General features: G+C 38.7%; 3 protein-coding genes across 6 annotated transcripts in view; 1 reads left to right on the top strand and 2 right to left on the bottom strand.

The window, feature by feature from the left end:
* LOC109860820 (probable ATP-dependent RNA helicase YTHDC2) overlaps window positions 1-27,444 on the top strand; it is a 42,319-nt gene that overhangs the window by 8,239 nt on the left and 6,636 nt on the right. The gene's annotated exons all lie outside the window — the stretch shown is intronic.
* LOC109860861 (LIRP-like) lies at window positions 1,859-13,751 on the bottom strand. Its single transcript, XM_020440245.1, is given in 5 exon segments — window positions 1,859-3,840; window positions 4,132-4,191; window positions 6,368-6,575; window positions 12,400-12,448; window positions 12,450-13,751. Coding segments are annotated over 5 exon segments (651 nt in total). The 5' UTR covers window positions 12,593-13,751; the 3' UTR covers window positions 1,859-3,649.
* LOC109860846 (transmembrane and TPR repeat-containing protein CG4050-like) lies at window positions 20,422-27,155 on the bottom strand. The gene is made up of 13 exons (XM_020440223.1): window positions 26,415-27,155; window positions 24,492-24,628; window positions 24,247-24,328; window positions 24,053-24,152; window positions 23,850-23,965; window positions 23,599-23,771; window positions 23,243-23,498; window positions 22,828-22,976; window positions 22,420-22,732; window positions 22,036-22,326; window positions 21,771-21,953; window positions 21,394-21,678; window positions 20,422-21,267 (listed from the first exon to the last, which is right to left on the bottom strand). The coding sequence occupies exons 1-13, from the start codon at window positions 26,604-26,606 to the stop codon at window positions 20,608-20,610; spliced, it is 2,937 nt and encodes a 978-aa protein (XP_020295812.1). The 5' UTR covers window positions 26,607-27,155; the 3' UTR covers window positions 20,422-20,607.

The following is a 27,444-nucleotide window of genomic DNA, read 5'->3' as shown; positions in this document are numbered from 1 at the left end:
TCAATATACAAATCACATCGCCTATGTCCTACGAAATAGTATATATATCGCCGCTCCTCTCGCCGAAGCGGCTGGAGAGAGTTGCTCGCAGCCGCAGCAAAAGGAATTTTTTCTATCGCGTCTTTGCACCGAGCGGCGTATCAGGATCGAGAACACGGCCGAATCGCGCAAACACGAATGTCTTATTCGAGGGTGTGATACATGCGGACATATATATATGTACGGATATTGGAAACGGATACTCGTTTTACACTCCACATATTTGCTTCCTCGTCAATCACGATGTTCAAACATCCGTTTGTTCTCTTTTGCCGACAGGCACGAAAAAGCTACCTATCCATTTGATATTCTCTTCGCAGGCAAACGTCTGTCTTCCGATATTGGTGGTTTCTCGACGTACAGCTGCGGTTACATTATTATGTGCGCTGTTATTAGATGCTATCTATTGTGTGCCTCGATCCTTACTCGTTTCAACGCTATATTACAGTCATATCGCGCGAGGAAGGATTTGCCAAAAACGAAAGGGAGAGGAAAGACGGACACAGAGGAGAAAGAACAAAAAAAAAAAAAAAAGGGAACAGTGCGAAAATAGAACGCGGGAAGCGCGGTCAAAACGCGCTCATCAAGCAAGCTCGGCAGCAAACGTTATAGCGATATAAATCACATCTCGTTACGACGATGGCACGCGGGGTGAGTGCGATGAGGATGAGGAATGATAGAAATGACGGCGCTAACGCGGAGTTAATGGAACGCTAATAATCACGATGATGATTATAATAAATGCGTGATTACGATAATTGGCGTCTAATCAATAACTTACGACCTTGGCGGTTATAATCACTTCGTCGCGTTGTTCAATGGGAGATACGACGACGAAGAGACGAGAGGGAGAGCGCATGAGGATGAAATCGCGATTAAAACGAAGGAGGCCCGGCGATTTGAAACTTTAACAAAAATCACGTGACATGATTTTGATAAAAGAAAATAGTTTTTTTGAACTTCATTTTTCTTATTTTTCGAAATTAATAAAATATATCTTTCTAATGCGAAATATATTATTGCTGTATATATACATATGTATATATGCTATAGAGCAATAATATATTGTGTCTTGCATTGGTATGTTACCGGACTTTTCTTCGCGAATCGCGACAACATAGTCTACCGTTAACTTACTTCAGGTTAGCAACTTTGCTATCCCTTCATAAGTTTCAAAAAACCTACCTATACGAATACAGACAGAGAAAATAGATTGTTAATTAGAATAAGGCGCTAAACCAACTTCGGTGATAGGGCATAACATTTTATATTATACATGTACGATATATATTCTTCGGAATGGTTTCGTGTTCTTACGCTAGATGTGCGTGACGAGGTAAAATGGCATGCGATTTAGAGATCACTCAACAATACATAACTCAAGTAAACATTTTGTCGATGTGGAAATCGAATCGTTGTGAAACTTCACGAACGAACAATCGCAGAGTGGTGAATCGGTATATATTATGCCTTTGTCAATTTTTAACATCTCGGTTTTCTTTTCTCACATTCTCGATTTATTCTTCTGTCATAAATTGTCTTTTTCTCCGCGTTCAAAACAAAAAAAAAAAAGATTCTAAATTGGCCGCCAAAACAAAACTAACTAATTTATAACACACTTTTCCATAATTTCTTTTCTCTTCTATCTCGTTAAAATTATTTTTCACCTATACGCTTGTATTATCAAAAACATAAGTCCCTTTCGAGGTAGGATGTAGCGACTCGTCGTGATCTTTCCGGTGATGCTGCAAAGTTTTGTTACGTCCGACACAAGCGCGGCGCGCGTGATTTTTCATTCGCGTTTGTTTTTTTTTTCTTGTTTTTTTTTTTTTTTTTTTTTTACGCTATATACTCTCACGTTCCTTTCCTCGAAAGTTCAATCGTTCGGAATACACGCGTTCTACGAATAAGAATAATATCACCATATATATGCGGTACAGTCGTGGATGTCCGTTGAAATTCGTCACAGCCTCTGACAGAAATTAAAAAATAACGCAAGCTACAGTAATGCTTAGTGTCGAACTTCAATGTCCGTTCGCAACAACGACGAGCGTTTCCGCCCTCGATCGTCGTCTCGAAGAGATTCGATATACAAAAAAAAAAAAAAAACATTTACAGTTACACAAGAAACTAAAAGCTATCGAGTTGTTTTCTTCTGTGCTTCGTCGCCGGAAATCACCATGCGAGTGGGACTGCATTTTCCGCGATAATCGCGCGAGATTTCTCGGTTAAATCGCGAACTGGATCATTCGTCAAAATGACGTTTACGCAGAATGATTGGTGGCGTGAAACAATGCAAATATAAATTGTACGTATACAATGTCATTCCGATGTTTAACCAGTAAACGAAAAAAAGACGAGAGGCAAATATCCCAAAGATCGATTTCGTCGGACAGGGCGAGCGGACGTGAAATCGCGTGACACCGTCGACATACGCGGTTTTTTTTTTATTTTTTTTTTATTTTTCACGTATGTCGCGTGCGCGCATAATGATCGCCAGTAGATCACGCGTCAGATACTCTAAATACGCAGGTCGCGATATTGGTTTATCTCCTTTTCTTCCCTATTGATTTTTGTTCTCGATTGAACTTCCTCGCAGAGATCAGTCTGCGAATGTGGACGCTGCCTCTTTTCGATTGAGAAAAAAAAAACAAGTGCGACAAATGTCGCGGTACGACACGACGAGAGGTGTAAACATGTTTAATGAAGTGTGTACGTGTACATGTGTAACGCGCGACGCGTTAGCGCCTTTCGCGAAATCGTTGACCCTCTTAATTTTTTTACGCGTCCTCGATTGTACGAACATAGCTCTCATCTCTCTGTGAGATTAAATTTGAGTTTTTAACTAAGGAAAAGATCCACAAGAAACAAAACAAAATTTATAGCCAAGTCAATTTGTTGTGTCGAAACAATTGTCAGCCAATCGTCGCTCTGTGTCGCATATGCACACATAGCTGAGAGTGTGAAACGCATTTCGAAAAGATTCTCATAATCGTTGTAGATAAAGATGGAGCAAGCGAAGGAAAAATTGTCCAAATATCGGGAAAGTTGGATATAGAATCAATTTCGAATAAATAACTTTTTTTTATTGTTCCATTAGGTTATAGTGTTCACAGTGGTTCACACAAGCATTCTCAATCACACGAATAATTATTCAAAAAAAAAAAAAAAAAAGAAATACATTTTTTTGGGCGATCTTGTATTCTATTTTTCAAGACTGTGTCTCGAGAGAGGTCTGTTTCTCTTTCCTCCGTTGCTCCCTCATTCTCAAAACAATATCAAGATCGAAAGAATACAGTGTCGCGCACGATCATGCGTTAAAATATTGATCCTTCGCGATTATACATGTAATTATCACGAATCAGTCTCCAGCGTGAACGCGGTTGATGCGGTTATTGGTGAAACCTTTCAGTGTGTATTTAAGTATACGTGTGTATGTGTGTATGAAAAAACGTGTGTGTGTGTGTGTGTGTGTGTGTGTATGTATGTTGTGTGTATGAAAGAACGTGTATGTGCGCGTGAACGTGTGATTATTCGGTTGCATGGTGATCGAGCGGTAAAGCGGAAGTCGAAGGGTTACCGGTTTTCGGACGCGCGCTTAGGCGAATTTTTACGATCCGCAGTAGCTGGACAATTCGCTTATCGTGCACGCGTTGATACAGCACTCTTCGTGGATACCTCGCGTTTCCCTTCGTGAACGTCTGTCGCCGAAGCGACCGTTTATCATATCCCTTGCTCTGGTCGGGACCATGAATGGGGGACGAATGTCGTAGACAAGCGGGTAATCGGCCAGTTCCATCTCTGAAACGAGAAAGCGGACGTTGTTAGTAATGATAACGAATGATAAGCCAATGATAAAAACAATGGGGAACTTGTTTGAAACACGCGTATATACACGCACGACTGTCAATGTGATTCGTCGCGTTTTTATCTCAAATCCTGTTTACGTTCTCAATCGTCTTTATTCTCTTTCTGTGTATATTTCGTTTTTTTCTTTTTTAATTTTATCTGAGCGCAGAAAAGTTCTGAGATTTTCAAAATAAGTTTCTGTATTACATAATTTCTTATTGCGCTATTTCTTCGCTATCGTACCTTGAGCGCGACCGTAGTCAAAGCTGCTACCTATGCGATCGGTATTCGCTCCTCCTTGCGCTGCGAAAAGAAATCAGAGAACAGGACGGTTTTTGAATATCTCAAAACTCTCGTGACAATAAATTAAAACAGATGTGCAACGGTTATTGATGAAAAATTGAATAAACAAAAAATGTGTATTTGAAAATTTAAAATAAATTGTACACATAACGATAAACAAAATCAATAACAAATAAAATAATAATAAATAAAACAAATTATAATTCGCTGTTTTCGATAACGATTGCAAGTATAAAGAACACAAATTTATTCCGACCAACAAAACGAAAAAGGTTTTTTTTTTACGTGCTACGTACGTCAAATTAGTCATAGATAACCGGAATTTACCTTTTCACGATCGGTCAATCGCGCGAATCCATCTAGATGACAGTTGTCAGATTATATGGATCTATTTGACCGATCAAATTCAGCGATAAGATTTTACACGCGGTCGAGAAAACGAGAGTTCCCGAAACATTTCCTCGCGTTAGGGTTCCCATCCATCCTGTTTTTTTTCCGGACACTGTCTTTTTTTTTTTTTTTTAGAGTGCCGGCGACATCCAGGCGGCATTTCCGAAGGCGTCCGCGGTGATTATGACCGTCTGGTGTTTTAGAAAATTTTCTAAATAATTTACTTTATTTCTTCCGCGTTATCCTGAGATAGGGTAGCAAGCTATCCGTCTTCTTTTTTACCCGGACACTTGACAGCAATTCTACTCGCGTTCTTTCTTCGCCTGCGAGATCCCGCACGTGTTATACAGATATTAATAGAAAAGAAAAATGCAATACGCCTCCGATTATTGGCGTATTCAAGTTGTTTCGTAATTACAAGAGAGTGCGCCGGCTCATGATCCCACTCAGGAATATGTAACGTAAGCCCCTGCATGCATTATTCATCGGCGATGAAGTGGCGATTACTCGGTTAATTGCGGGCACAGATTGATCGCGCACTTAATAGAGCACCGTGCTCGAGGAGCTATTAAAATCGAACGGCTCGACGGAAAAGTTCTCTCCGCCGTCGGAAAACTAACAGTCTGGTAATTCGAAAAAGAGCGCCTTCTCTCATCTTAAATAGTCAATTATTGTATTTTTAAAGTGAACGGAGTGCAAATTGATTTATTTTTTTTTCATTCGATTACAAACATTGATTGAGCTTGATTTGTATTTTTTAGCGATTTAGCTTCAAATTCTTTATGCCGTTACAAAAATTCGTAATCCGTATACTCTTTAAATTGTAAAGTAAAAACATATATCACTCGAAATCGATTAAATACGTTAAATTGTGCGATGGTTTTGTTTATGTTCGTGATTTATATTTATTTTTGTTCTCCGGACGCAACTGGATGGTTGACTCCATAAAAAATGCCAGTGATGTTAATCGAGAAAGATAAGGAATGCGAGCGGCATTAATATTAATGAGCGATTGGCCGCATTATAAAGGCAAATGTTGTTACGAGACGATTTGCGCCATCGAGAATTCTTCCTGAATATTATCCCTTAATTTTCTATTATTGGCTTCCTGAATTAACGCGTTACGCCTGCGCTATCGAGAAATTTAACACGTGTGACCTTTCGCGATCACATGTGCATATTTTTTTCATTTCCGAGTGTTTACTAAAAACTCGGCTTATCTCTCTTTCTGTTTTAGATCATGAATAAGCGTCATACAAACACATGAATAAGCCGTTGAGATTTATTTGAAACGACTGTCAATTAAAAGATACATTTTCGAACTCTTTATCTTCTTTGGAGTCAATGTACGATTTCAAGCCTTAACAAGACGCTTGTTGTGACTGAGGTAATCACTGGAACGACCACAGGTAAAACTGTGTGTCGCTTCAAGCTGTAATTACAGCGGAGTTGAAAACTGATATCTATCGCGCGTAATGTCCACACCGTGTTTGAAAACAACCTATACATTATCGTGCCTAATATTGATACAGAAATAGACACACACACTTATCATTGATAGTTCATTTAACTCTGTAATATCTACCCTGTCACACGGTATTTAGATATTTTTAAATTTGTGATATCGCGGAAAAAAACGGCCGATGGAAATAAAGAATTTTTTATAAAACCAATATACACACAGTTAAAGATAACGAATTAAACATTCAAATAATAACGAATTAAACGTCCAAATGACCACAGTGCGATAAAAAGAAATAACGTTCTTATCAAAATCAGTACTCACCTTGACCACTCTTTTTAAACATCGAATTATACACGCCATCACAGATTATCTGCAGGGCATTAGAGAGCCTCTTGCCGCAGTACTTCTGCGCGCTCTGTTGATTCGAATATTGAGGATAGGCGTCCACTTGTGCGTTCCCCGATTCCGCCACAAGAAACGCGACGGCGATCACCAGGGTCACGAGCACGTTCAATCGATTCGCGGACATCTGAAAGCAATATAACTCTACGATTAGTCATTCGTTCGCGATCTCCGCGCGAGATCTGTCTCTTTTGAAAAAAAAAAGTTCCTAACTAAATCAACATGTATACATATGTACATGTGGTTGATATCATTATAGACTCCGAACTTTGATATTCGTAAAGAAACTCGTAAATACAAACTATTACTCGCTTTTATACGTGACCTCAATAACTTGTATCGCGATGTCGGAGAAACAAGAGGTATATGAAAGAAGAAGCAAAAAGATAAAGAGAGAGAGAGTGCGCGAGAAAGAAATAGAGCGTTGAGGAACATGTGTTTTATTAGAAGCGAATAGAAATAGCCAAATGACCGATCATCATTTATCGGTGTCATTGCACAGCCTTCAAGTAAACGAGTATTAAAAATGATGTCTTATCTGGAACCGGCCGGACGAACTGTTCACTAAAATAATTCCTCATTATATACCGGAGTATATACATATATCTAGCGATTTGACTTTATTCGACATATGTATGTCCGAACTTTCTTGGGGATATACTTTTCCAACTGTCCGTTCAGTTGGAACGTTTCAATGTGGAAACGCGTCGCGTTCTCTCCGAGAGTCTGACGGTGAAGTCTCGGGGGAGCCGCGCGGTGTATATTTGCGTCTGTTTACCGTTATCGAGATTAATTGAATGCATGTGTATAGCACACCGCGAGACGCGCTTATACGCGCCGCTGCGGCATTCCAGCGCGATCGCGCAGGGTGCATCTATTTTTAGATATCTTTCATTTAAATATAAATTTCTCTCTCTCTTTTTCTCTCTCTCGCGAGACGCGCGAGAGGCCGCGTACTCTCGGCCGCGCGTGTCGAGATAGAGAAAATCACTCTTTTCCGAACGAAAAAAAGAAGCGCGCTTTGTCTGCAAGCGATGACTTTGTTTACACCCTTTGTTTACACACTCCCGAATTGAACGGCGATTATTTCGAGAAATTTGTTTATTTCAGAATATCGCAAGCGCGCAAGATGTGCTCCTTTCGAGTGTTTTTGCAAGTACTTTTATGTGCAGCTATGTTTGATATTGTTTAGCAAAGTGTATAACTACTATTTTTTTGTACTATTTTTTTAGACTATATTATTTAAGTAAAATTGTTAGAAATTTTATTACTTTGTGCATGAAAATTTTATAATTTTATATATTTTATAAATTTATTTTATACAGTTTATGTATAATTCTCTTGTGTAAATTTTACACACATATATGAAGTTAGGAGATTCTCTGTATTCGGAACAACACGATAACCGCGCGATGGTATCGTGACATGGGATCCAAAAGTTTCGCATATATACATAATAATGCAAATGCAATACACAAGATAACACGCGAGTTTGCACGGGACAAGGGAGTATATTATTTTGCTTGGGATAGGTCAATAGTTCTATGGCGTCGAAGTCCATTAGCGATCGCGTGTTTGGTTTAGAACAATGTTGACTTGTTTTGCAGTTCCCACATCGCGCCCGATTAGTCGTGTTATCATCGAAAATGGAAATAAGGCCAGTAGCCTTGATGCGCGATCGTGGAGGAGGATGCGATATAACACACAATTTCCCTAGTATGTGTGTTTCGCACACAGTCTCCTCTAATTATATTTAAACAATCATTGCGTGCAGAATGTTGTATAAATAACGCAAGGTAAAACAAAAACACAGCAATGATTTCTTGCGTAAAATTTTGGATCAACTTTGAAAAGTTAGTTTGAAAATATATTGAAAGAGATAGCAATCTCTTTTATAATCATTTTTGCAATTTCATATTTCTAAAAAATAATCTTAATTACATCACCAAATTACATGTTAAATAAAATTTTATTTGTTATTTTATTCACCGTTTTTACTTAGACACATTAATATTGATCTGTACATTATAATAGTAATTTTAATCACGATATTGTGTGTGTGTGTGTATGTGTGTGTCGAGGCCTAGCTTTTTATCACAAGTTGCTCAATTGTCGAAGTTGCTGAACTCTGTGATCGATTCGCAATGTTATTGAGCAGACACGTGCCAGACTCTCATCACTGCAACAGACACACATCGACTTGTCCCCTTCAAAACAAGTTATGCGAATATAGGACAGACTATTTCTATTTCCGGCACACGCGTTGTAGCGATGGGAATTAGTATTCAACACCAAGCAGCGAGTGAAAGAAACAGCGCATATTGAGCGAGAGAAAGAGAGAGAACGATTGAGAGAGAAAGAGAAAGAGAGAGATGTCAAAGTTATCTAACCTTATTTATCTTTTCCTCGTGATTAGTTCAAATGCTGGAAACACAGTGTAGAACACTCGTAATCCTTAGGGAGTCTTCAACGTGATCGATCAATATACATGTTACCGCGAGAGAGTATGTTCTTAAAAGTGATTAAAACTTCCCGTATATTTTCCGAAAGAGACAATGTAGCGCTCGATATTTCTCGCTAAGTAATTTGATATTTCCAACACATTTATCTCTTACTAGCCTCTTATTAGCACTTTACGCGATGAGATTACGGAGGTTAATGTCTCGCTTTTTCAACCGATAGTTCGTAAACTAATTTTTTTTTTTCTTCCTCTGATCTGAAATTGCGTTCTGTCAGAACATAAAGAGGTAAATAAGCGTAATTATGTTTTCGATCGCGACACGCGGGAGACGCGCGAGACTCCGTATCTTGCCGCGAAAATGATAAGCGCGGTCGCGCACGTCGCCAACACGTCGCTCGGCGGAGCGCGTACGCACAAAACAAGTAAAAAATTGTACATTGCCAAGACTTTATCGGCAAAAATCGGCGAGAGAAACGCACAAACGGCGTAGGATGCGCGATATTTCAATATCCTTGTACCTCGAAATCTGTTTGCAATATTCACGTGATCGTGGTTTGTCTCATAATTTGTGTGTCCTTTCACAATAACTGAATAAATCCATTAAAACTGAGAAATCCATACTGAGAGATATTTGCAGAGCAGAACGTCAAATTAATTGATTTATTCTCGTGTAAATGTACAAAAAAGAGAAAGCGCGCACGTTGTATGCGCGACGTTGACATTTTGTCGCTTGTAAAATTGTCAAATAAATTATTGAATTGATGCAAATTTATAAGAATCGTAATTTATAAATTACGGCAAATATGAACTATAAACAAATTTCAGTTTTATATTTTTGTCTTGAATATATATTGCAGACGCGAATTCATTTCAGATAAATCTTCTCGCGACTCTTCTCCTTCTCTGAATTACTTATTATTATTCCGTATTGCGCGTAGAAGAAGCGTGCGAGATATAAATTATATCGTGTTGCTTCAAATTCGCGTAAAATGAGACCAAACAACAATTACCGTGTCGATATGGCGCGTATATGCCGTTCATTGGCTTCTCTCTCCGGCGCTTCCAACGCGATTGTAAACAATATCGAACTACATAGATTCCGCCGACGTTCTTCAAAGATGATGCGTACTTCAAGATAGCGAAAAGTCCTGTAAATTGAAAAGAGGACTTCGTCCATTCCGAAGCATCTTCTTGCTCTCTTCTTCGTTCATCCCCGGGCCACTCTCCTTTCCCACCCCCTGTGCTAGCCGTGCTTTTCTCTGTTTCTGCGAGAGACCGGCGCATTTCTATTTTTGTCCTCATCTTTTCTCTTGGTATTATCTGCGAAGTACCCGCCGGCAGACACGAGAGTAATAAACACGTGTATATAACCACTCGGAAAGATACTAAGCGGGCCGCGCACTTATAGGCGCGCGCGAGGGAAAACGCACTTATGTCGATCGAATGCGCGCGCCAGGGGTGATCGACTTTGTTGATTAGAGCAGGCGCGATCGCGACAGACAGAGCTAGAAAACTTTTCCGTTTTGTCGCAAGTGCGAACACAACACGGGCGCAAAATCGTCCGACAAACAAACTCCCGAGTTTTCAATTAATCACTTCGAATGCGCCTTGTAACGTCTTGTTAATTGAAATCGTTGTTTTAATTAAAACCGTAATTGAAATATATCTAATGAAAATGAAATTTTTTACATCGGTTTTTAATTAGTTTCCTATTTGCGCTATATGCGATATATGTTCGCTAAATACAGCTGATTATAAATAAATACGCTGAAACAGCAGAAATGAATTAATTGGAGCATATTACGGATTATATCGACATAATTTATTATATCGACATAATTTTATTGCTCTCGCTTTTGTTTATTATTATTCGCAGAAAATTTATTTTACTCGATTTTCTAATTGAAAATTTAAATAAAAAAATTACGCGCGCGGTTGTGAGATACGTGGTGAGAAACGAAGAGGAATTCCAAGAATTCATCGTTCTGCCGTGTGAGTCATGAGCGATAAAGACATGTATGTTTTAATTTTCTCGTCAAAGTTTCTTATAACGTGTGCGTGGTTCTCTCTGAATGAGGAAACTACGTACACCGTGCCCGTCGTAAAAACGAATCCGATTGCGATCTGTCAAACACCGCAAATGAGTTTGCTGCTTAAACAAGTGTAGGTAAAAATGTACGCGTAAAGGCATCTCTCGAAAACGTGAGGTAAGCTGATGTTTACCTGTAGGATGTTTATTTGATAGAGTATACGTACGTTTGTTTGGTTTCTTTGACTGAATTGTACAAGCAATGTTTAATCGCTAGCGAGCTGAGAAAATCTCTTCTCTCGTCTCTTATCAACATTTTAAAATAGTTACAAAAACAGATTTACGGCTTTAAGATCTGTTTTAGAAATGCTGTTCAACAAATTTTCAATTAAGATGTACAAGCAATATCATCATTTCTTGTATGCAAAATTTCACATAATTATAAGCAAATTATACACCAAAATGTTCTAAATTTATAAATAAAACGAGCAGTTATTAGAAACATGAGAGACTCGATAATCGAATTAAAAAAAGATAAAGATAAAGATGGCTATACGTATAATTTTAACGACAAATTCTAAGTGCTCGTTAATTTTTGCGTGATCGGCGCTGCGTGATGGGACTGGCGTATAATTTGAAGAAATGATTTAAACGAGCGAGACTTTAAGAGGCAGATGCACTCTCTAATGATACAATTGCACGGTGCACGGGCACCAAGCGTGCTGTACTGTCAATTCGAGGAGGACTCGCATAGCACTTGAGGCAGCTATGCTGGAATTAGTGTCAGCCGTTGTCCTCGAATAATTCGAGATCCGTATTTTGCTCTCTTTCTCTCTCTCTCTTTCTCTCTCACACATTATATACATGTATATAAGTTATTTTAAGCGATAATTTAAAATGATATCGCAAAACGAGAAGATACGTCTGGTTATATAAATGGTTATTTTTGAGGAAAACGTACGAATTAATGAAGTGTGAAGAAATCGTATATAAGCTGGTTATATCATTTTGATGACTGAGCAAAAAGTTGACTTGAATTTTATATATATTTTGATATTGCATATTTATACGATGACTTCAGATGATGCCGGAAAATGTCGAATAATTAATTATATTAATGCATCTGTTTTGAAATTTCTTGTAGACAAAATATATACATCCTTTTGCGAAATATTGTAATGAAGTGACGATGATACGTAATCGGTCCGTGCAATGATGAGCTATAGATTTCGTGGTCGTGAAAACGGAGAAATTATATACTCAAAATAATTCAGATCTCTTTACGAACAATCAGGAAAAATACATTTCGCGAGGCGAGAGATTATACGCGTCGATACGGGGGATCTCTGTGTGTCTGAAGTTCAAAGAAGAAAGAAAATCCCTCTTTCTTCGTATTTTCAATTAGTTTCTACGCAGCTGACGTTTACGATAATAAGAACATACATGATGAGTAGGACTTACTGAGTACATTGAGGTAAAACGCGGAGGATCACAAGGCGATTTCTCTATCACGGTGTAGTATCACAGTCTGGCACTTGGTCTCGGCCGAGAGGTGTTGCGGACAACACAGCAGGTAGGATGTGATCACAACAACAACAACAATAACGACGACGATGGCGATCAGGCTGGTTCCTTTCATCGAGGAGACGATCATGAAATACTTCGTAAGCGGTATCGGGCCACCGTCTCGAGGCAACGTTGATTTTTTGACACGATCAACCGTTCCCACTGTCGGAGATGCATTGATGCTCGTCCACGAGCACCACCTTGCCGCGTCTTCCTTCTCGTCACCTGTTCTGTTCGTGGAAAGCAGTCGCGATCGATCGGTCGATCGCGAAACCCCGTCGAAAAGCGGCGATCGCGCGGTTCGTTGACTCGCGATCTGTCGGATTCTCCTCGGTTCTCCGAAAAAAACACCGATTTTTTACTGATTTCGCACAGTAGAGGATGATCGACACTCGGCTTTTCGATACTGAGAGATCGAGTCGTAAGTCACATTTATCTTCTCTCAATTCTTTCTCTCAAACGAAAAATGTATCGCAAAAATGTATCTCTCTCTTTTTCTCTTTCTTCCTCTTTCTCTCTCTCTCTCTCTCTGTGCACGATGATATTTGTAGTGAAATTTTATCTTGCTTCTGTTCTTATATATATTCCGTGATTCTCGTTGATCTTCGAATCGAGAATATATATCGTTTTGAATTGAAAAAATCTCGTGGTCTCTTTAACGGGAAAAAAATTGGCGGGTGGTAACCGATGACGATCGCGAGCACGACGATTCGACGTGCGTTTCACCGCGAAGATCGACGAGGCACGTCTCGACCGCTCGGTCGCCGACGAGCGTCTCAGCCTCTTCCGACTTGGGAACGTGCGGTCACGTTTCTGACAATGCCAGGCCTGATTAACCGCAATTGTCACGAAGATCTGAGAGTCCACAAGAGAGGTTCGGTTTCTCCGACTCGGCAGAAGGTCGCTGACGATCTAGTCGTAAGGTGCCTTGGCACGATCTCTCTCTCTCTCTCTCTCTCTTTCTCTCTCTTTCTTTCCCTCCCGTGTAGCTGTTGTCCCTTATTTAAGTGCGGTCGGGGGACAGCGAGAAAGAGAGTGGAAACTGTCCGAGGTAGGGAGAAGGAGACGAATGAGCAGTCGGTCTCGAGAAAAGTGTCTCGTCTGCCGCCAAAGATCGAATGCAAATCGTCCGTCATTTAACCGATAATTGCTTGACAGGAGCACTTAAAGATCGACATTAGATGTAACCTCTTATTCTGTTACATTTAAGATGCAATTAACATTTTCTTCTCGTCGTGTCGCATATAAAGTCAAACGTGAAGATAAATACGTGTGTAGCATAGATAAGTTTCTTCTCGCTTAATAAAAAAAAACGCTATATTTTAGCTATCACTTTGCAGCATAATTGCAAATACTGCTTTTTTTCTCATGTCACTTTGCATATTATGTGGTCACATGAATACTTGGATAAAAATAAATAATTTTTTTTATAACGTGGATCTTTAAAAACAAATGCAAAAGATGTAAATTAATTTTCAAGATATTCAACTCCCGCGCGTGCAAATAGAATCCCATTAGTTTATTTTAATATTGATTGTTTGTCGACGAAATATTTTTGTCTTGTTTTTCCTGCCGCGCGCGCAAAGCGATCGAAAACGTCGCGGAGTGCATCAAGAATATATTTCATATTTCGCGAATCAATTAAGCCGGTCGAAGTTCAGGTGCCGTAACCCGTAACGCGAGAGAGGAAGAGAAAGAAAGAGGGAAAGAGAGAGAGAGAGCGAGACATTGCCGAGATTAGCTCGCGATCGATGCGCGCTTGTTTTCGTCGCCGCCGACCGGAAGTCACGTGGCGCGCGATATGAAGAGAACACAAAGAGAACGCTCGGCGCCCGTCGAAGGAATTTCTGTGAGTCAGAATAAATTTTTAATGTTTTTAACACAGATATTTTTTTTTGGCTGCGACTCGCTTGCGATACACGAATTAATATCTTCCCCGTCGCGTCTCTACTCTCCCGACCAACCTGGCTGTCCCCTGATTGTCTCGTCTCCGGCGGTCTCGCGGCGACGTCTGCGAACGATCGTCTTCAAATTGAATGACCTCTATCGGGAGGTCGTGTACGAGACTATGTGAGATACGGGCGAGAGAGCGGCCCGCGCGTTTTCTCGTTTCTTTTTGTCCCGCATTCTTCCAGCCTCCGCAGACGGCCAATTGCGTCTGGACAGTTGTCTGCGAACGTGTGCCACCGTCAGATCGTACGGCCGCACTCTCTCGGTGCGCACTCGCTTTCGTACGATCGCAATCGCCGTCGTCGTCTGCCGTCACACGGTAAGGCGGAGGTGCTCCTCCTCCTCCTCCATCTTTCTCTGAATGTTCGGTGTAGTGTGTGCGAGATCACGTATATATAACGTTCTAAGAGACGCGTTGTCAGGTCCGCGATGGCGAGCCGAATAAAAGAAACATGTTTGCGCGCGTCTCGATCGTATAAATAACTATCTGTTGTAATAAAAAGAACGGGAGAGCTTTGTTACTCGTGTTAACTATACGGACGAGATTCTAGACTTGATAAATATAAGATAAAATGTCTTTATAAATAGATTGTGTTTGCAGGCACTATAAATACACTGTAATTGTTCTCAATATGAAAAGATGACGATGATAAATGAGCAGGAAGTTAGAAAAGAACAAAGGTTTTTTTCGTTGAGCGCGAGATCTCGCGAGATTGTCATGTGTGGCAGCGGCACTTCTTAAGATTTTGTCCGTGATAACGCTCTCGGACGTTATCTCGATCTAAAAGTGTCAGGCAGATGCTGCCCTCCCCTTCTTAAACGGTCACACAAGTCCTGCAATTGAGTCAGCGGAGCAACGCTGTACGCGAGCAATTGTCCTCGTAAGCGAGGAAAGTACTGTTGTCCTACTTCCATCGGTCGGCCCTAATGGGGCCCATTACCGGACACGTGATCAGAAACCAGCCGCGGGTTTTCTACGCGGGAGTAAAAATCTCGTCGGTCTCGAAAACAAATTATGCGATTCCTCACGCTCGCTGAGCTTGCGCGCGCACCCCCCGATAATATGATAAATTTCTATTATGTACAAATGCGTGTGACTCGCGTCCCAATTTGTAAGTTTTTACATGCAATCTTCATATATATGTGTGTATATATATATATATATATATATATTGTATATGTTGCATTATATGTATACAAGTATAAGAGAAGTATGTTAAAAAAAACCGATAATATAGTAAAATATATTCGATTGAGATGTAAAATATCTTTTTGCTCGTAATAATATACATTGTGTGTGTATACGCACACACACAAAATCATTTATAAACGAAAACACTTGGGTTATTTTAAACCAAATTATTCCTGACTCTATTTTTAAGACGCGGTGCAGTTTGATGGCGAAAAAGGATTAAAACCGCATTTATTAAATCGAGAACGTTAAAAAAAAGTTAGGTTTTTGCAAGTTGTTTTTTTCCAAGAAATAAAGTTGGATGTATAGGGACGTGAAGCTGATCGGGCGATAAGTTAATCACAAGGCATTACGGTAATACGAAGAATCTTCAAGTACAAGCGCGGTTTGCGTGACGTTGTTCATTCGCTTTATCCACGACAGTGAAGTTTTTTCCACATGATGCAGTGGCACATACTTCCTTCACTTTTTTCACCCTCACTTTATCTAGCACGACGTGGCTTGTTATTCACTACGCACACTGTAGCTCACCGACGCGACACGTCGAATGAAAAAGTGTTTCTTAAGAACACGCGCGACTATATAAAAGAATGACTGTTGAAAATTTAATTATTACAAATTTAAATCGTGCTGGTGTTTTTCACTTTACGCAAACCTAATTAATTAATTTCTCGTTTGTGTACATGGAGAATGAAACTCACTTCCGATTCACCCTTCGTGGTCAGCTGTTCGAGTCCGAAGTGGGTCTGTACGTCGTTGTATTCCGGAATATAAATATGAACTTTGTTTGAGAGAGCGATCTTTTGTTTGTTGCCTGTTTTTTGCTTGCGCGCGCCGAATAATCGCGTTAAATATAAAACTCGGTTACAACAATAATCCCGAGATTTCTCCGAAGAATGCACGACATTCTGAAGGAACTTCACGCGCCAGATTAATCGCGGACAAGGAATGAAGAAAGAATACACATACGAGATACCACCTTGTGTGACGCGGTCAACGATCGTGATCGATAAAGGCTAACGTGGCTTTTACTCGTGACATTAGCGTCGTCACTTTGTTTTGCACTGATATTTGTTCGTAAGAACTGCGGATGCACGGTATTTATTGCTTGAGTGGGCAGAGTTCTATCGTATAAATATCGGGAAAAGTTCGCAAGGCGCTGCGCAATTCACCGCACAAGACGGTACTTGATGTACGTAATACAGACAGATTATAACGAACGCGCGAAGATAAAATAAAAAAAAAGCGAACCGAGAGAAGTTTAACAATGACATTAATAAAGCAAAAATACTACGACCATTTAGATGAGATTAATTTCTATTTTGCAATTTTATTGCAATATTTCTATTCGGAAAATTTGCATAGTAGAATAATTTACGAGTCAATACTAAAGTTATTAATTTGATCTGTTTATCTTGTCGTTCTACGTATAACATATTACTTCGATAATTAAACGAACGTTGCATTAATTTACTATTATTAGTAATTAAATAATTCAAAATTTATAGACTATCGACAGAGAGAATTAATGTTTCAGTTACTAATTATTCAAATAATAATTGAGACATTTTTTAGCTCTCGGTGGCCTATAATTTTAATTATTGGTGTTATAATAACTCTTCGCGACGGCGATCGAAGTCTACCACGTGTCGGGCAAAAGATAGAGAATAGATCGGCGTTACTTACCATGCGTGCTCGGGCGATTGTTCCTCGATGATGCGTGTGCGTCTTGTAATGACCGAAAAGGTGGACGCCTCCCTTATAAACACAGTTCACGCCGTTAATAATGCTGAGTAGTACAGACGTGTTCATTAAGCACCGGCTTACCTGTCAGCTATAATCGGGCGGCTCTCTCTCTAATGCCGCCTGCATACAGAAGGGCGTGCGGTCAAGCGTGAACTGGTCACTATACTGATTTTGCACCCTCGCGCCGGCCGATTTGGGCATAGATATACAGATTGCTGATGCCATAGCCCCCACCACAAAATTTCTGTCCCTAATTGAAAGTACATTTTACAAGAAAAGTTCTCCCGCGATTGCGAAAATTTAAAAAATATTTCTATAATTTGCAATTTATTAATAATATTCTTAAAAGTTCTAGCTACTCTATTTGATATATTATAATTGTGTGTGTGAAAACAATTAATATGTAAAATAAGATATGTATTCAAAATATTGAATTTGTGTTATTTTATTTGAATATTATAAAACAAGGCTTTACAACGTTTTAAAAAATTGTTCGCTATTATAAAAATGTTAAATATTTTATTTACAAATTATCTTATATAAAATAGAGCGAGCAATCAGTAATAAGATTTCCGGAAAACTTCTTAAAAGATCACCGTAACTGCCTTTTTCCCTTTGTTTTGTAACCAGATGTCGTGACCCAAAGTACAAGAAGTGTGGGCTGTGGTCTGTGAAAAATTAGGTTGTCACGTATATTTTTATCAAAAAAAAAAAAAAAAATGCTTTTTAATTTCCTTGTAAAAGAGAGAGAGAAAAAATGTTTGTTATCTCAAGAAATGAAAAACACGTGACAATTCTCGCAGCAATATAAGTTAAGAAAATTATGTAAGATGTTTATGAAGATATAAAATTTATTTTGAATATTTAATTTGATAACAATATTTTTTGCAAATTTTAATATGTCGAGACTTATTATATTATTAAAGTTATCAATATTATTGCTACTCGTCTAGTCTTATTTAGCAACACTTTTAATATCTATACTCTCTCTGAGACCTTATATCGTTTTTTATGATCGTTTTTTCACTTAAAGATATCTTTCTAATAAGCCACTCTCGAGTAATTAACTTTTCATAAGCTACTTTTTTTTTGCGTGCCAAATCGGCAAGTTTTATGCGCGATAAAAATGGATCTTAACATAATGTGACTTTATTCTAAAGACTGCACTGAAGACTATTTCGAAGCATAACTGACCTAGAGTATCTACTTCATACTTACAATTAATGATATCATTGATACTAATTGACACCTTTTAGACGTCTTTATTGGAACGTCTTTTAGATCTCTTAAAAGGGCACGTCTTGTCCTAAGTATCTATCTATGTATCGGTCGCCGACAATAAGATTACATATTTTTCATGTTGGTGAAATCCACCAGATCGGAAAGATCTCGTGGCCACGCTTACAGCGCCCAAAATGGAAATTTTAGATAAGAACGTTGGCGCCCGTGTTTACGGACACCCGAGTTGAATCGATGTGACTTATCAAGGACGCTATTTTCGATTAGAATACCGTGCTTAAGATCCCGTGAGATTGTAATGGGTCAACGAGCGTCTTCGGGCGCGTCGCGAAGTCATTCGAGTTCGGCGAAGCATCGTCTCGAGGTCGATTAACGCGTTAACCTTCACGTTACCAGTTTTCATTTTATTAATGATCGGATTTCGCTGGCGGCGTGGAATCTGTAATTTGGTCGTTTCTTAATATAGATTCTTCTAATATGGAAGCTCCGTTTGTATGTAGTCTGCAGGTGACGTAAATCCCGTTTCGAGACCGACGCGACACGTCATCTTCGCATTTCGACAGAAACAACGCGGTTGATCGTTTAATTCACTACGTTATAATTACAATTTAGAATTAAGATAAAGATTTCTGGAAGTGCGAATAAAATTGTCTTTCGCTAAAAAGAAGTTTACTGCAAGCAATAACATATTTGTATCGAAGAAAAGTCGAACAGTTTTTGTTTCTGAAAATATAATAGGTGTGGTACATACATTTGTAAAATTAATAGTTGATGATTTTACAAAGATGCGCAACCGCGAGAGAGATAATATATAGTTACAATGCATATTCACGCGCGCGTCAAAAATTAAACAATATAAAGGAGAAAGATTGTTGGCGTTATGGGAGAAAAGTTATTGGAAAACTTTTCGCTACGCGGTTAGAAATACCGAGAGGTAAATTAAATAATTCGCAAACCACATCCTACATACATTGGCCATATACATTGAAAAACTTCGTGTTTTCATTTCCATATTTATCGAACAAAGCTTTTTTACGTTACATACACACACCAGCGCGTTAATGTTTACTCCGTGAGTGAAGAACGTGATAGGGTAAAAGTCTTGTAACTTCCACATGCATACTGTATGATGTTTCAGCAACCTGGCATCCGATGAACATGAAAGCCAACTTGATTCATTACTTTGCCACTTTGCAACCCGCAACAGCTTGCTTTCGTGCTGCAATCGATAATGAGTTGCAGTAAAGCATGGACTAAATTGACGATCGGACGATGACCTTTTGAACAAACCGTTGTTATTTATATGTGTGCATGTATATTGATAAAAAAAACAAAAAAAGATTACAATCTAATCGTTGTACTTTCTTGTAAAATTTTTATCTCTCTATACATTTTTGAAGACGATAATTCTGATTGTTTAAATTTTCGTTTCACTACTATTGCTTTACGATGTGTAATTATTTGAATGTTTTTTTGTTTGCAATGTGAGGCTCTAGATTGTTACAATCAGTAATATATACACGTCCTTTATAAGTAAGAGAATTTAAATCGATTTTACAGGTATGAAGAGGATTGGAAATCAGGACAATATTAATAGACATCAGATTTCTTGTGTAAGACAAGTTGTATTCACTAAAATTGTTTGTTGATTCTAAGAAACATAAATTATTATTGTCGTATTTGTTTATTTCTCGATTCAATTATTCCAAACTTTCATTCACATACGGGAATTAAAGCGGGAAATCACAAGCTAGGAAAGAAATAAAATACACAAATTCTTTTAAATATATTTTATAAAACGTCCTATTTTTATACAGCATATAAAACAATACTCTGTATTCATTTTATATTCACACATTAGCTCTATATATTTATATTCTCCATATATATATATTTATATATATGACCGTGTACCACCATAACCTTTCCAGTTATTATGCATAACTTTACAGTATTCGGCGGATTTTACATTAATACTATGACAACGCGCTATCCTTTGTCTGCTGAATTCCTTGCTTGCCGCTGACTGTCGCGGCGGCGCTCTGATTGAACTCGTGTTCCGAGCCGTGATTTTGCGCGATATCCAATTTCGTTACGTCAGCGCTTATAATCCTATCGAAAACCCTGTCCGTGGTAGGTTCGACGATATTGTTCAGTTCAGGAACCGTCGTTTGTTTGGGACGTTGCCCGTCTTTCGCGTCCGTCGCGCTGCTCACCGCTCGCGCGGGTTTTGACGGACCCTTCAGGTGTATAATATGATTATTCAGGGAATCAGTATTGCTCTGTTTACTGCTTATATGATTGTGAACCGCCGCGTGATTTGTAAACACGGAATCTGTCTTCCCCAGAAATTGTGCATTAGACGTCTCAGTGTTGAAAGGTCGGTCGTTCACGTTACTGGTCCAGAAGGAATCATCGAACACGTCCTTGTCGAGCTGATCTGGCGGCAAACGACTGATGCGAGTTCTCACAATCGAGAGGTGTTGGTGCACGTAATCCTGATCCGGTGCCAAAGCAGCCGCGCGTTCCAGACATTGCTCGGCTAAACCTAGTTTACCACGCTCCACCATTACGACGCATAAATTATGCAATCCCTGAATGTTGGTAGGATCCAATTGCAGTATTCTGCGATAACACTGAAACATTTACGGTTTCAGAAATGCTAATTGTTATAGCAAGTTTATACAACTTCGCAAGCTTCTAATACCAGTACGAATAAATTTGAATAGAGAATTGTTCTGATATATGTGTAATTGTCTTACATTTTCCGCGGCGTCCAAGTCCTTTATATTGTTAATATAAATGTCTCCCAGAAGAATTAGGCCTTTCACGTGATCCGGATGAAATCTGACCAGTTGGTTCAAAAACGGCGCCGCTTCAAGCGGACGCTGCTCGTCCGCCAGAAGTAACGCGAGATTGAACAGCGCGGAGCGGAAGTCCTCCTTCAACGCGACGGCATTGCGAAACCAACGTTCCGCACCGCCATTGTCGTGATCATCCATAGCCAACATTCCCAAATTGAAATGTACGCGCTCATTATTAGAATCCTATAATCAGATAATAATAAAATGGTGTTTTATAATGCAATATTTACAATCGTATACACGTTTTATAAACACATTAAAGAAAAAACAAATACCTTTCGTAAGAGCTTTAAAAGCCTCTCTCTAGCTATTTTTCGTAATTCCGCTCGTCCTAATTCTTGGAGTAATATAGCAGAGTTTAATAAAGCCTGTTCGTGCTCCGGATCGAATTCCAAAGCTTTGTCCAAATATGCCAAGGCTTGAGACGCTTTTCCTTGTTCCAAGAATACAACACCAAGCTGAAAATTCAAAAAATAATTTATTTTTATATCTTAATTATATTTATCATATTGTTTAAGCACGCTGAAGTGATATGCTTACATTATAATAGATATCAGGATTATTACTGTCGTAAAATAGTGCTCGTTCATAGACTTCTTGAGCCTCCTTTGTACGATTAAGTTTAATTAAAATATCGCCACGATTAATATATGCTTGTGTATAATCTGCGCGCATGCTAATTGCCTGTCTGTATAATAAATCAGCTTCTTCTAATCTAGTTTCGTTCTTAGCGATTAAGTTAGCTAAATTAACAAACACATTTAAATGATTCGGTGCTACACGTGCTTGATAAGACTCTCCCGGTTTCGCTTTTGGTAACAATGACTTGGCCTAGAAAAACACAAAATAAACATGAGAGATGTTTACATTGCATATTATCACAACAATTAAAATAATCTTGCAAAAACTTTCGTTATTACTTACCTTCAAATACGCATCTTCAGCTTCCTTGAACATTTTCAAATGATTGTAAGTCCGTCCGACATTAATGTGTGCTCCAATATCGTCACCCTGAACTTGTACAGCCATATTAAAAAAATTCAATGCTTCTTTAAACTGGCCTTGACTTTCTAACGCATGACCCACGTTATTAAATAACTTAGCATTCCTGTCGTTCACTTTCAAGCCAGACATGAATATTGAGTATTCATCTAGCCAGTCGTAATTCCTGACAAATGTCTTCGTCGTATGTGCCGCCAGAAGAGTCACGAGTAAAAATAGCACTAATTTCTTGCATCTAATAAAGATAATATCCGCATAAGACACACATTAGATTCTTCCTTCGATTCATGAAAATAATTGGCAAATCAAATCACACACGAGCTGACTTACTTCTTGTCCGCCAAAATGCTCCATCCATATCCAATAAGCATGCAAAATCCCATTGAAGGTGCATACAACACTCTCTCAGCAATTACAAATCCAACCGGGAAGAAAAGGTTTGACGCAGGTAGAAAAGGGAGTATCATCATAGCCAAACTCTGTATTATTTTGTAAAAATACAGATATTAGACTGATGTTTTAGCACTTCACACAGAATCTATCTCTCTAAGCATACACAAATTTTTTGTTTAGAAAAACATGCATAATTTCGTCCAAATTTCTTTTATCTCAGAAAAAGAAACAAACTGTCAAAACACCGTTATTTGGTTATTTATAGTTTCTTATCTACTTTGGTTATTCATAGTTTCTTACTATGTTTCTCTACTATATAATATATTACACATTGAGTTTTTTTATTGCTTACCATAATAAGTATGACTGACGTTTGTCTGCTATGTGTTACAACAGCTGTTACAAGCAATCCTATTACAGTTCCGTGAGTAGCTAAGGTCGCGAGGTTGCGAACATCCACAAAGCTTTCTATCAACGGTATCGTTCCCATTGTCCAATCACAGCATAAATCACTTGGAAGAAATAGCAGTCTTAAATTCACTGCGGCAAGATAATTATATGTAAGCTGTCTTGTTGGTGTTGCAGCAACCGATGCGGGATTGTCGAATCTGAAAGATGTACATTGCTATTATTTATCAATTTTACCGTACAATAAATAAATGTCGCATAATAAATTACGCATGTTTACACATCTGCAACCAATCATACCTGGTAAATACAGGTAACTTCGAGCCCATTATGTGTAATCGCAGAATAAGCAGGCTAAATGTAACAAGTGTAAGAGCGGTCAAACGTTTTGTACCCTCGCCTGACCATGCAGGTGAAATTTTATTACCACCAAAAGCCGATTTCAATGCTAAGAAAATATCCCTCGCTCTAACCTGAATATTGCAAATGATCAGTTAATTACAATTTTTTTATTGAATTTCTAACATGTAGCGGATCCGGTGATTCCTTACCTTCTGTACAACAAAAATCTCATACAACACACAAACTGCAGTGGCTGTGATTCCCTGTTCCTTGCACAACATTGCAGTGAATACAAAAAACATAGATAACATCAAGGATTTCCACCCTACAAAAGCACACAGTGCATAAGTAATACGTGATGTGTTTTCCACAGTGTGGATCATTCCACAGTTTTTTGCATTAACATTATTACCTGTAGATCTTTTGCTTTTGCAACATTTAGTGTACGTGATTAAAGCTGCCAGATAAAATAAAGAGGACAAAGTCTCTGCTCTACCAACTACACCTGTGACCTAGGGATGTAATTATGTTTAAACGAGATCAAAAATGATATCACTTCTTTATATAAGTAATAATTTTTTATCTTTCTAATTTGTTTTTACATACTGCTTCTGTGTGTATAGGATGTACAGCAAATAATAAAGACGATACAAAACTTGCTGCATCTGGTAGAAACATCAAACAGGTCCTGTAAAGGATTTTTACACAATTTTATTTTCAGACGCAAAATTTACGAAACATATTTTGTACAACAAAAAAACTTTCGGAGAGATTAAAGAAAAATAATTTTCGATCTCTATTTTTCTTTTCATAATGTTGAAAATTGACGCGCGAGATCGATATAAACAAACCTGAAATATAATAAGCATACTCCAACATGTAGAATAACATTTAGTAGATGATATCCCATAGGATCCAGTTGATGAATCAGGTAATTCCATCGAAATGTGAGTACGCAAAGAGGTCTATAAGATTTGTGCGACTGTTCCTATTAAAAACAAACAAACACACACAGAAAGACAATTGATTACTTTGGAGTAACTGTTTTAACAATTATTTAATTAAAAAAAAATATACGAGAAACATAACATTTTTCATATATTTTTTGAATATTCTAAAAAAACAATTAAAGAGGTCAATTAAAACCATTTGCAAATATCGATAAAATTTATATCATTATTGTTTTTTATTTATTAAACATCCTTATGATTGTTCAATTCATATATCAAAGACAGGAAGTGCATAAATAATATTAACTTTATATCATTATTGTTTTTTATTTATTAAACATCCTTATGATTGTTCAATTCATATATCAAAGACAGGAAGTGCATAAATAATATTAACTTTTTGCGGATAGATCTCAAAAATGACTTACGAGTCAGACTCGTCTGTGAGACCACGCGACTTTAAAATCGAATATCTCCGTGAAAAATCAATATTTTTCAATTTTGTTTTTTTTTTTTTTTATCGAAAATTTTAACCCTTTCTGGGTGGAAAAAAAAAAAAAAAAAAACAAATTGAAAAACTCTAGCTTCGAAGATATAAGCGTTAAAAAAAATTTAATTTTTATTAGAAACGCAATTTTTGAGTGGGAGAGTTGAGTCTGGGAGAGTTAATGTCTGTCGACGAAGAGTTAATTACAGTTATTACAGACATAAATCATAACGATTTTAAATTCATAAAATTGGAATTTCATATGTGTAGGAAAATACTTGTGTTCTGTGCGTATTTCTGTTCTTACACAGTAACGTTCATTTTGAGGACATATTTTCAATTAATCTATACGAATATATTTGTGTATGTATAATTAGTATGCAGGTCGCAGTCTCGAAAATTTAGTATCTTATTAAGATCAATCAAGCAGTCTACAATCTCAAAATAGACGCGAAGAAAATCTATTTGCCGTATGTAGTTGCATTTTGTAGTATCGGTTTTCTTGTTAAGTCCAAGAGAAGTCGATATCGGTAAATTTGAAATTTAAAGAATAATAAAAAGCTTTTGAAAAACTTTGATGTGACTGTACCGTCTCTGAGATATGAAAAAATGCAGTTTATATATATATAGATTTAATTTAATTATGTTCTGTTTTATAAATGAAAACTCGATACATCAAAAATAATAAGTCGATGTTACAGATGCCGATAAAATTCCTGTGTCCAACGAATTGTTGCGTTTATGTCACCTAAGAGTAAACAACAATCATTCGTGAGAAAACAATAAATCGAGTGTATCAATTTTCTTTCTTCCTTGATAGTATATCTCTCTTCTACAGTTCTGTGATTCTCATGAGAAATCAATAGAACATCAGTGCAGAACTGTCGAGATTTCTGAAGAGATTTCGAGAACGATCAAACATTATCCAATTGTCATGGGTAAATAGTAAAGAAACCGTTGTTCGCATACTGATGTGCAAAAATTGAATATATCTGGGAAATCGTGCCGGTTTCGCGATTCTCCACTTTATGCACGGACGAAGCGAAACGAGGGGGGAACGGAAGACAGAACGGGGGATCGGATCGGGATGAAATGGACAGGACGCTCGCGGATCAATACGCAGGGGGCCGTCTATAGTAGCGGCGGAGAGGGAGGGGAGGATCTCGAACGCGCGTCCTCCAGCAATGGGGGAGGCCGGACGATACCTCCACATTCTCTTTCTCTCTCTCTTTCTCTCTCTCTCTCTCTGTCACACACTCATTCTCTCTCATTCTCTCTTTTTCTCACATACGCTCACTCTCTCTCTCTCTCTCACTCACACTTTTACTCTCTCGCACCTTATGCATCGGAGTACCCCAGAAGTCGTTGTAGAAGACATTCTTAAGGGGCGTGTGGGGTCTGAGGTCGCGGTTATCCTTGATCGCCGAGATGTCGTCGAAGACGAAGCCACAACCGAGGCTGTTTAGGTACACGGCGAACGCGGTTACCGCCACGATCGCCGCGAGTGCTCCCCGCGCAGGCACTCCCATCACAAATAACACATCGATCGGCCGGTCGCCTTTCGTTTCTTTCGCGCGATCTCCACGGACCGCTCGGGGAAATAGAAAGAACGTTTCGCACTACGTTCTCTCTCACTCTGTCTTCCTCTCTCTTCGACTTCTTCCTCTCTTCCTATCTTCCTCTCACTCCCAGCTGTATCGCGGTATTCTTAATAATTTCGCATACTGCACGAGAGACGCAAGAGTGTCATCTCCACGTACGTCGACCGCGTAAACCGCGTTTGCTTTCAGGCACATGACCACTGATCGCGACGTGCCGCGACCGGATACCAACACAAGTGCCGGCGAGGCGATAAACCGCGTCGCGGCGTCGCCGACATGGTCGTCACTCTGCTCTGTGAAACAACGAAGGAAAGGAACTTCGGATTATCGCGAACCCTCGATCAACTCTCTCGGTTCCTCAAGTGAACTCGTTTCGTCGCGATCGAACGCGAAGAAACACGACGGGCGCGAGGAAAACGCGAACGTACGATACGCTGACGTACCGTGCACCACCACGATCGAGCTGTCAAACGGAACGTTGCGCACAGCCGCGCAGCCGACGACAGCGACGCTCCGGCGTCGTTGCTGCGCGCGCGGGCACCGGACTCAAAAATTGAACTTTGCATTAAAGAGTTTACACATCGGATCATATAATGCAAATTATTTAACAGACAAATATTACGCGTGCTATTGTATTTATACTTTTTGTATAATTGTATATTCTCAGATTCGTGTATAATTCTCTTCTTTTCTTTTATTCTCGTCGGGACACGAACTTCTCGCAAATTAAGATTTTATGTCAGTTAAATTATTTAATTACGTATAA

Source organism: Pseudomyrmex gracilis, unplaced genomic scaffold (assembly GCF_002006095.1).
Source record: "Pseudomyrmex gracilis isolate BER0280 unplaced genomic scaffold, ASM200609v1 scaffold_8, whole genome shotgun sequence".
NCBI classification, from domain to species: domain Eukaryota; kingdom Metazoa; phylum Arthropoda; class Insecta; order Hymenoptera; family Formicidae; genus Pseudomyrmex; species Pseudomyrmex gracilis.
Note: the sequence above shows the minus strand (reverse complement) of the source record. Positions and strands in the feature narration are given on the sequence as shown.